The sequence below is a fragment of the Diabrotica virgifera genome, chromosome 3 (genome assembly GCF_917563875.1).
Source record: "Diabrotica virgifera virgifera chromosome 3, PGI_DIABVI_V3a".
Classification (NCBI taxonomy): Eukaryota; Metazoa; Arthropoda; class Insecta; order Coleoptera; family Chrysomelidae; genus Diabrotica; species Diabrotica virgifera.
In genome coordinates this window covers 194,810,277-194,821,996 of record NC_065445.1, presented here as the reverse complement: position 1 = coordinate 194,821,996, position 11,720 = coordinate 194,810,277, and the positions used below count along the sequence as shown (strand labels likewise).

General features: G+C 33.5%; 1 protein-coding gene across 1 annotated transcript in view; it reads right to left on the bottom strand.

Moving 5' to 3' along the window:
- Positions 1–2,984: 2,984 nt before the first annotated feature.
- The window catches only part of LOC114324344 (zinc finger protein 664-like), a 71,122-nt gene continuing 62,386 nt past the window's right edge, over positions 2,985–11,720 (bottom strand). The window contains exon 3 of the mRNA XM_050647109.1: positions 2,985–10,083. Within this exon, the coding sequence (XP_050503066.1) occupies positions 8,849–10,083 (1,235 nt within the window). The 3' untranslated portion in view covers positions 2,985–8,848. The remainder of the gene's footprint in view (positions 10,084–11,720) is intronic.

Genomic DNA, 11,720 nt, shown 5'->3' with positions numbered 1-11,720 from the left:
ATCCTACCAGACTGAAAACAATGGGAACCTTCTCTGGTAACACCTCCGAGGCTGAGGCTTCTACAATTTGCAAGCCATAACGGATGCTGAGACTAAGGAAGATGGGGGAATTTTACAATTTATAATTCACGTCCCATCTGCTCAGCGCGGTAAAGTTCCAACGAGAATGGTTCCCTTCGTACTTCAATGGGAATAAACATGTAAATAAAAAATGAATAACCATTTTCAGTTTCGTTGCAACACGAAACTACAGCCGCATCATTATTCCAGTTCAATCAGAGAGTGCAGCAAGCACCTCTACCGGTTTCGAAACTTATTAGTCTCTCATCAGGAGGCACATATGCTGCTCTCTCTGACCCAACTAGGACAAACCCCGGCGTGCAGTCACGGATCGCAACGAACGAAATGGCAGGGATGCCCTAGCGGCAACTACTATCAAAAAACTAAGTTTTCAATCTAATAGCACATAAAACAACATCCAAAAATGTTGTGTCTACATCCTACCAGACTGAAAACAATGGGAACCTTCTCTGGTAACACCTCCGAGGCTTCTACAATTTGCAAGCCATAACGGATGCTGAGACTAAGGAAGATGAGGGAATTTATAAATTGTAAAATTCCCTCATCTTCCTTAGTCTCAGCATCCGTTATGGCTTGCAAATTGTAGAAGCCTCAGCCTCGGAGGTGTTACCAGAGAAGGTTCCCATTGTTTTCAGTCTGGTAGGATGTAGAATAACATTTTTGGATGTTGTTTTATGTGCTATTAGATTGAAAACTTAGTTTTTTGATAGCAGTTGCCGCTAGGGCATCCTTGACATTTCGTTCGTTGCGATCCGTGACTGCACGCCGGGGTTTGTCCTAGTTGGGTCAGAGAGAGCAGCATATGTGCCTCCTGATGAGAGACTAATAAGTTTCGAAACCGGTAGAGGTGCTTGCTGCACTCTCTGATTGAACTGGAATAATGATGCGGCTGTAGTTTCGTGTTGCAACGACACTGACAATGGTTATTCATTTTTTATTTACATGTTTACTCCCATTGGAGTACGAAAGGAACAATTCTCGTTGGAACTTTACCGCGCTGAGCAGATGGGACGTGAATTATAAATTATAAAATTTCCTCATCTTCCTTAGTCTCAGCATCCGTTATGGCTTGCAAATTGTAGAAGCCTCGGAGGTGTTACCAGAGAAGGTTCCCATTGTTTTCAGTCTGGTAGGATGTATAATAACATTTTTGGATGTTGTTTTATGTGCTATTAGATTGAAAACTTAGTTTTTTAATAAAATAAACATTTTTGCTCGCAAATAACTCGAAAGTATTCTTTAAAAAACTCTATAGAACAAAAGTTGCTTAGAATTAGTCAATTTATCTATTTCCGGCCATATTTTAAATGTATGTTTTTTCACCTCCGAGAAGGGCGACTTTCACCCCCTAAGTAGAAGCAACCAACGGCATAAGTCCAACTTCGCGGTGGTAAGTAGAACGTAAATTCAAATGTTGATGCAATTCAGTGGCGACACTAAAAATTACACGGTACCTATCGCCGGATTTCACGTTCCTGTACTGGGATAATATTAATTATTTTATTTACACTTAATTTTTTTCTATACAGTGATGAGCGCTCTAATAACCGGCAAAATAACGCAAAAGATGGAAAACGTGTTAAGTTGCGAGATAAAACGAAACGAAACCAGTAGAGACTTGGGAAATTTAGCGATGAAAACCTATAAATTTACATTCGATTCACTGTTTCCCACCTTTAGGTGGTCAACAAAAACTGTCACTGTCACAGCGTTAATTGCCAAACTCGTCTGATGCGTCTAAAGGTGGGAAACAATAAATATAATGTAAATTCATAGGTTCTATCGCTAAATTTCCTATCTCCACTAGTTTCATTTCTATTTATCTCACAACTTAATATATTATGTTATCCATCTTTTGCGTTATATTGCCGGTTATTAGCGCGCTCATTGCTGTATTTTGAAAAATGTTAGTGATTTATTTAGAAATATTAGAAATTTTGAATCGTTTTTAAAAATTACTGAAATAATTTTTGTGCTTATTCTAAAATATAGGTATAATAAGAAAGCAATACAAGTGTAAAAACTAACATAATGTGGGATATCCTCTACCATTACAAAATTAAACAAATATAAATTGAAACGGGGCATTTATTTTGTTAGAAATCTAAATGAAATACATTTGACAAAATCAAATCTACTAATCTTATTTTGCTTTAATTCCGCTATTTTGTGATCAACAAATTTTTGACGCTCTAGAAATACTTTTCGGTCCCTTTTTTTGGTTTCACAGAACTTCGTGTTTTTATATAAGTGTCAATTTGAATATCTTTTAAATCTTCTAAAAATTGAAATATATTAGGGTGCCGATTGTAAAATAACGAATTAAATTTAGAATGGAAACTTTCACAGGCATTTGCTCTACGTTCAAGTGATGAACTGTTTTCCGCCCATATCTCAGGAGGGAAGCCTCTTCAGAAATATAGTTGTCCACCAAGTTTACTTTTGGCGTTCGCCATAGTGCAGTGTAGCGATTCGATACCCAGTGTATAGTTCCTTCCACAACGGACAGAACAAACCGAAAAATATGAACGTGGGCGGTCTAAAGGTTGTCTTTATTTTAATGTAAGCAGATGTTAGTAGATGCTGAATTTAATGCGTTGTTGTCCGAAATCATTATAATAAATAATGGTATTAATTTTCAAAGAAAGCATAGTATGATTTTTAAAGTGAAATAATTAAATGTTGTGTTTTGTTTTGTTAGATCAGTTTTTATAATAGATAGAGTTCTTGATATTTTTTGTAACTCTTTCTAAAGTATCGATTAAATTTGTTTTCACGATCGATTAAATCAGGAAAAAAAGCAGCAAATTCCCTTTCCGTGTTTCCTTTTTTACAAATTTCATTCACTCATTTATTTTTGAAAGTTTATTTGTTGTTCCTCTTCCGCGCACACAAATAGAATAGAATGGAAATATGCTTTATTGTCATTAAACATTATACAATTTTATAGACAAATCTTAAAATGAGTCAGAAAAAAAAAGTAGAAACTACGATATATGTACTCAAATTACATAAATCGTCAATATAAATAAAAAATAATGAAATATAACAAAAACAATCTATTGCAAAATTGAAAAAAATTACAGATTGCATAATCAACATTAGGAACTAATAAGTTCAAGCAAAATAACAAACTAACAATAATAGTTTTTTTATCCATCTTCTCGGAATTATGTATACTGACTGAGCTGGCGAGATTTTGCCGATGTGTTGCCAATAAATGCGCGCTTAGGCATTTACTTCCGGGCTGTAGTAGTCCATTCCGTTGTCGATCGATTCGATCTAATATGCGCAGACCTAAAATTGTTTAAAACAAATTTCACACTTATAAGATTTATCTCTAGTGTGCACTGCTAAATGAGTTTTCAAATGAACTGTTTTACTAAACTATTTTAAACAAATTTCACACTTCTTAGATTTTTCTCCAGTGTGCACTCTCAAATGTCTTTTCAAATGATTTACTTGACTAAATTGTTCAAAACAAATTTTACACTTGTAAGGTTATTCCCAGTGTGCACTTTCAAATGTATTTTCAAATCACTTGCTTGAATAAATTGTTTAAAACAAATTTCACACTTGTAAGATTTTTCTCCATCGTGCACTCTCAAATCTGTTTTTAAGGAACCTGCATGAGAAAAAAACTTAAGACAAATTTCACACTTGTAAGCTTTTTCCCCAGTGTGCACTCTCAAATGTAGTTTCAAATTACTTGCTTGAATAAATCGCTTTAAACAAATTTCGCACCTGTGAGGTCTTTCTTCAGTGTGTACTCTCAAATGTCTTTTCAAACTGCTTGCGTGAGTAAATTGCTTAAAACAAATTACACACTTGTAAGGTTTTTCCCCAGTGTGCACTCTTAAATGTTCTTTCAAATTACTTGCTATACTAAATTGTTTAAAGCAAATTTTGCACTTGTAAGGTTTTTCCCCAGTGTGCACTCTCAAATGTATTTTCAAATCACTTGCTTGAATAAATTGTTTAAAACAAATTTCACACTTGTAAGGTTTTTCCCCAGTGTGCACTCTTAAATGTTCTTTCAAATTACTTGCTATACTAAATTGTTAAAAACAAATTTTGCACTTGTATGGTTTTTCCCCAGTGTGCACTCTCAAATGTATTTCCAAATCACTTGCCTGAATAAATTGTTTAAAACAAATTTCACACTTTTAAGATTTTTCTCCAGTGTGCACTCTCAAATGTGTTTTTAAGGAACCTGCCTGAGAAAAGAGCTTAAGACAAATTTCACACTTGTAAGGTTTTTCCCCAGTGTGCACTCTCAAATGTATTTTCAAATTACTTGCTTGAATCAATCGCTTTAAACAAATTTCGCACCCGTGAGGTCTTTCTTCAGTATGCACTCTCAAATGTCTTTTCAAACTGCTTGCGTGAGTAAATTGCTTAAAACAAATTTCACACTTGTAAGATTTTTCTCCAGTGTGCACTCTCAATAAATGTGTTTTTAAGGAACCTGCATGAGAAAAGAGCTTAAGACAAATTTCACACTTGTAAGATTTTTCTCCAGTGTGCACTATCAAATGTGCTTTCAAAGAATTTACTTGACTAAACTGTTTAAAACAAATTTCACACTTGTAAGGTTTTTCCCCAGTGTGCACTCTTAAATGTTCTTTCAAATTACTTGCTATACTAAATTGTTTAAAGCAAATTTTGCACTTGTAAGGTTTTCCCCAGGTGCACTCTCAAATGTATTTTCAAATCACTTGCTTGAATAAATTGTTTAAAACAAATTTCACAAAAGCAAATTTTGCACTTGTAAGGTTTTTCCCCAGTGTGCACTCTCAAATGTATTTTCAAATCACTTGATTGAATAAATTGCTTAAAACAAATTTCACACTTGTAAGATTTTTCTCCATTGTGCACTCTCAAATGTGTTTTTAAGGAACCTGCATGAGAAAAGAGCTTAAGACAAATTTCACACTTGTAAGATTTTTCTCCAGTGTGCACTATCAAATGTGTTTTCAAAGAATTTACTTGACTAAACTGTTTAAAACAAATTTCACACTTGTAAGGTTTTTCCCCAGTGTGCACTCTTAAATGTTCTTTCAAATTACTTGCTATACTAAACTGTTTAAAGCAAATTTTGCACTTGTAAGGTTTTTCCCCAGTGTGCACTCTCAAATGTATTTTCAAATCACTTGCTTGAATAAATTGTTTAAAACAAATTTCACACTTGTAAGGTTTTTCCCCAGTGTGCACTCTCAAATGTGTTTTTAAGGAACCTGCACGAGAAAACAGCTTAAAACAAATTTTACATTTATAAGGTAAGTCTTTTCTCCAGTATGCACTCTCAAATGTATTTTCAAATGATTTAGTTGAGTAAATTGTTTAGAACAAATTTCACTTGTAAGGTATTTCCCCAGTGTGCACTCTTAAATGTTCCTTCAAATTACTTGCTATACTAAATTGTTTAAAACAAATTTCACACTTTTAAGATTTTTCTCCAGTGTGCACTCTCAAATGTGTTTTTAAGGAACCTGCCTGAGAAAAGAGCTTAAGACAAATTTCACACTTGTAAGGTTTTTCCCCAGTGTCACAGCATAGAAAACGCAACAGCAGTGACACACTAGTAGGCGGGAAAAGTTCGCGCACTATTACTGCGCAGATCGTCGGCCATTTTGTGCGTAGTACCAGACAATGTAGAAAATCGACAGTGTTGCCGATTTGTACATAATTATCAGATTTACTCAACTTTTATGACATTCATATTTTTTAACATAATTTTATACGTATGCCTGTGGGAATTATGTCAATAATTGGGACATAACACAAAATATTGACGATGAATGGCGATTGTATTGTTAATCTTTTGCATAAATTCCAGAAATTATTCAAAAAGTATCTCTTACGGGTATTAAAGTTGGTGACATCGGCAACACTGATGAACCAACACATCACATCACCACTGAGATGCACTACGCGAAAAATGGCAACCCTGTACTTTTCAACTTCAAAGGCGGCATCAGGGAGTGTCCTTGCTGGTTTCGTTTATTATGCTGTGCCATTGTGCACTCTCAAATGTATTTTCAAATTACTTGCTTGGATAAATCGCTTTAAACATATTTCGCACCTGTGAGGTCTTTCTTCAGTGTGCACTCTCAAATGTCTTTTCAAACTGCTTGCGTGAATAAATTGCTTAAAACAAATTTCACACTTGTAAGAATTTTCTCCAGTGTGCACTCTCAAATGTGTTCTTAAGGATCCTGCCCGATAAAACAGTTTAAAACAAATTTCACACTTGTAAGAATGTTCTCTTGTGTGCACTCTCAAATGTGTTTTTAAGGAACCTGCCCGATAAAACAGTTTAAAACAAATTTCACACTTGTAAGTTTTTTTTCCAGTGTGCACTCTCAAATGTTTTTTTAAGGAACATGCCTGAGAAAAGAGCTTAAGACAAATTTCACACTTGTAAGAATTTTCCCCAGTGTGCACTCTCAAATGTATTATCAAATTACTTGCTTGAATAAATCGCTTTAAACAAATTTTGCACCTGTGAGGTCTTTCTTCAGTGTGCACTCTCAAATGTCTTTTCAAACTGCTTGCGTGAGTAAATTGCTTAAAACAAATTTCACATTTGTAAGATTTTTCTCCAGTGTGCACTCTCAAATGTATTTTCAAATCACTTGATTGAATAAATTGCTTAAAACAAATGTCACACTTGTAAGATTTTTCTCCAGTGTGCACTATCAAATGTGTTTTCAAAGAATTTACTTGACTAAACTGTTTAAGACAAATTTCACACTTGTAAGGTTTTTCTCCAGTGTGCACTCTTAAATGTTCTTTCAAATTACTTGCTATACTAAATTGTTTAAAGCAAATTTTGCACTTGTAAGGTTTTTCCCCAGTGTGCACTCTCAAATGTATTTTCAAATCACTTGCTTGAATAAATTGCTTAAAACAAATTTCACACTTGTAAGATTTTTCTCCAGTGTGCACTCTCAAATGTGTTTTTAAGGAACCTGACCGAGAAAACAGCTTAAAACAAATTTTACACTTGTAAGTCTTTTCGCCAGTATGCACTCTCAAATGTATTTTCAAATGATTTAGTTGACTAAATTGTTTAGAACAAATTTCACTTGTAAGGTTTTTCCGCAGTGTGCACTCTTAAATGTTTCTTCAAATTGATTGCTATACTAAATTGTTTAAAACAAATTTCACACTTGTAAGGTTTTTCCCCAGTTTGCACTCTCAAATGTATTTTCAAATTACTTGCTTGAATAAATCTCTTTAAACAAATTTCGCACCTGTGAGGTCTTTCTTCAGTGTGCACTCTCAAATGTCTTTTCAAACTGCTTGCGTGAGTAAATTGCTGAAAACAAATTTCACACTTGTAAGAATTTTCTTCAGTGTGCACTCTCAAATGTGTTTTTAAGGAACCTGCCCGATAAAACAGTTTAAAACAAATTTCACACTTGTAAGAATTTGCTCTTGTGTGCACTCTCAAATGCGTTTTTAAGGAACCTGCCCGATAAAACAGTTTAAAACAAATTTCACACTTGTAAGATTTTTTTCCAGTGTGCACTCTCAAATGATTTTTTAAGGAACATGCCTGAGAAAAGACTTAAGACAAATTTCACACTTTAAGGTTTTTCCCCGGTGTGCACTCTCAAATGTATTTTCAAATTACTTGCTTGAATAAATCGCTTTAAACAAATTTCGCACCTGTGAGGTCTTTCTTCAGTGTGCACTCTCAAATGTCTTTTCAAACTGCTTGCGTGAGTAAATTGCTTAAAACAAATTTCACACTTGTAAGATTTTTCTCCAGTGTGCACTCTCAAATGTACTTTCAAATCACTTGATTGAATAAATTGCTTAAAACAAATTTCACACTTGTAAGATTTTTCTCCAGTGTGCACTCTCAAATGTGTTTTTAAGGAACCTGCATAAGAAAAGAGCTTAAGACAAATTTCACACTTGTAAGATTTTTCTCCAGTATGCACTATCAAATGTGTTTTCAAAGAATTTACTTGACTAAACTGTTTAAAACAAATTTCACACTTGTAAGGTTTTTCTCCAGTGTGCACTCTTAAATGTTCTTTCAAATTACTTGCTATACTAAATTGTTTAAAGCAAATTTCGCACTTGTAAGATTTTTCTCCAGTGTGCACTCTCAAATGTGTTTTTAAGGAACCTGACCGAGAAAACAGCTTAAAACAAATTTTACACTTGTAAGTCTTTTCGCCAGTATGCACTCTCAAATGTATTTTCAAATGATTTAGTTGACTAAATTGTTTAGAACAAATTTCACTTGTAAGGTTTTTCCGCAGTGTGCACTCTTAAATGTTTCTTCAAATTGATTGCTATACTAAATTGTTTAAAACAAATTTCACACTTGTAAGGTTTTTCCCCAGTTTGCACTCTCAAATGTATTTTCAAATTACTTGCTTGAATAAATCTCTTTAAACAAATTTCGCACCTGTGAGGTCTTTCTTCAGTGTGCACTCTCAAATGTCTTTTCAAACTGCTTGCGTGAGTAAATTGCTGAAAACAAATTTCACACTTGTAAGAATTTTCTTCAGTGTGCACTCTCAAATGTGTTTTTAAGGAACCTGCCCGATAAAACAGTTTAAAACAAATTTCACACTTGTAAGAATTTGCTCTTGTGTGCACTCTCAAATGTGTTTTTAAGGAACCTGCCCGATAAAACAGTTTAAAACAAATTTCACACTTGTAAGATTTTTTTCCAGTGTGCACTCTCAAATGATTTTTTAAGGAACATGCCTGAGAAAAGACTTAGGACAAATTTCACACTTTAAGGTTTTTCCCCGGTGTGCACTCTCAAATGTATTTTCAAATTACTTGCTTGAATAAATCGCTTTAAACAAATTTCGCACCTGTGAGGTCTTTCTTCAGTGTGCACTCTCAAATGTCTTTTCAAACTGCTTGCGTGAGTAAATTGCTTAAAACAAATTTCACACTTGTAAGATTTTTCTCCAGTGTGCACTCTCAAATGTATTTTCAAATCACTTGATTGAATAAATTGCTTAAAACAAATTTCACACTTGTAAGATTTTTCTCCAGTGTGCACTCTCAAATGTGTTTTTAAGGAACCTGCATAAGAAAAGAGCTTAAGACAAATTTCACACTTGTAAGATTTTTCTCCAGTATGCACTATCAAATGTGTTTTCAAAGAATTTACTAGACTAAACTGTTTAAAACAAATTTCACACTTGTAAGGTTTTTCCCCAGTGTGCACTCTTAAATGTTCTTTCAAATTACTTGCTATACTAAATTGTTTAAAGCAAATTTCGCACTTGTAAGGTTTTTCCCCAGTGTGCACTCTCAAATGTATTTTCAAATCACTTGCTTTAATAAATTGTTTAAAACAAATTTCACACTTGTAAGGTTTTTCCCCAGTGTGCACTCTTAAATGTTGTTTCAAATTACTTGCTATACTAAATTGTTTAAAGCAAATTTTGCACTTGTAAGGTTTTTCCCCAGTGTGCACTCTCAAATGTATTTTCAAATCACTCGCTTGAATAAATTGTTTAAAACAAATTTCACACTTGTATGATTTTTTTCCATTGTGCACTCTCAAATGTGTTTTTAAGGAAGCTGCCTGAGAAAAAAGCTTAAGACAAATTTCACACTTGTAAGAATTTTCTCCAGTGTGCACTCTCAAATGTGTTTTTAAGGATCCTGCCCGAGAAAACAGTTTATAACAAATTTCACACTTATAAGATTTTTTTCCAGTGTGCACTCTCAAATGTGTTTTTAAGGAACCTGCCTGAGAAAAAAACTTAAGACAAATTTCACACTTGTAAGGTTTTTCCCCAGTGTGCACTCTTAAATGTGTTTTCAAATGACTTGCTTTACTAAACGGTTTCAAACAAATTTCGCATTTATAAGGTCTTCGTCTGGTCGCAACTTTTATATTTTTATTTAATGTTTGTCCCTCAGAGTGTTGACTTATGTAATTTCCTTCATAACATGAATCTTGAATTGCTGTCTCCATTATTTCCATTTTTTGGTCGTCTTGGAGATGACCTAAAATACAAACCAACTATTATAGAAATATACTCAGTGACATTTGAAGTGTTACACCCCCTAGGCAACCAAGTGACGTCAATAACGTCGAGGAAACGTCAGTTTTTGGTTGAATATATACACGTGTTGGAACATTACGTCATATAGACGTCTTTTGTAGGTGACTTTAAATACGTAAGATTAATTACGTTAAAATACTTAAAAAAAACGTTTGTATTTCAAGCAGCCTAAGTATGACGTCACAAAATTAGGAGGAGCTTATTGCACTTGACTCCAAACGATTTCGTTTCTATTAAATGGTCATAAGAAATTTTTCATTTATTGTTTACGTGCTTTGTTTGGTAAAATAAGACTTTTCATTTATATATTTAGTTGAAGAAACGTGTTAATTCAAGAGATTTTTATTCGTTTTTCAAACTTTTGAGGTTATGTTTTTGGTGTTTATTTTCTGTTAATGAACGTTTCTGTTATCGATTCTAATTACATTACAAGATTTAGCTATAAGATGGTGAAGAAAAATGATGCTCATGTACTACTGTATACAGGTATTCCCAACAATGAGTTAGTCGTGATTCTTTTTGATTTAAGAGGCAAAAGTAGCGATTAACAGGTAGCAACAAATGCGGTCCAATATTGCGGCTGTAATTTTGAATATTTTGTCGAGATATTTGGCACACGTGTTCGTAATATAATAAAGAATGGAGGTACAGAGCCCAAGTTGAGAAATATGTTGGTATGTGGAAATTACTCTATAACTAAATAAAATATTGCAAAAAGAAGCCTGTGCCGCCATTAGGAAGAATAAAAAAATAAACTTTTCTTCAAATAAACTTTTTTATCCCATGCCTAGATTTTGTGTCATATTGGACGTAGTAAAATCTCTAACAAGAAATCGGACTTATTATAACTAAATAATTGATTAGTCAACATAGAGAAAGTGTCACTGTCATTTTGACAAACCTACGTCAGATTTCTGTTCTGTTATCTGCATAGGGATTGAACACTACGGCGCTACGGTAAAACATGGCGGATACTATTCGTATCGAGTGTTCATAATCCCTATGCAGATAACAGAACAGAAATCTGACGCAGGTTTGTCAAAATTACAGTGACATTTTCTCTATGTTGACTAATCAGTTATTTAAATATAATATGTTTGATTTCTTACTAGAGATAAAAAATTTTACTAGGTCCAATATTATTATTTGAAGAAAGTTTATTTTTTTGTTCTTCTTAATGGCGGTATAGTCTCCTTTTTGCAATATTTTATTTAGTTATGAAGTAATTTCCACATACTAACATATTTCTCAAATTGGGCTTTGTACCGCCATTCTTTATTATATTACGAATATGTTTGTCAATATATATCTCGACAAAATATTGAAAATTACAGCCGCAATCTTGGACCGCGTTTTTTGTTACCTGTTGATCGCTACTGTTGCCTCTTAATGTACAGCGTGAAATTAAGATATTATGCTGGATAATTTGTTAATAGATTATTTATTATTTTATATGTTGTTTCAGTTTTGATACAGTAAGTATATATAAAAAGTGAAATATTGCATTGAGGGTATTGTAATTCTATGATTTCAGAGAGTCTTCCATTTGGTTTTACTTTTAGCCTATGGGCTAAATTT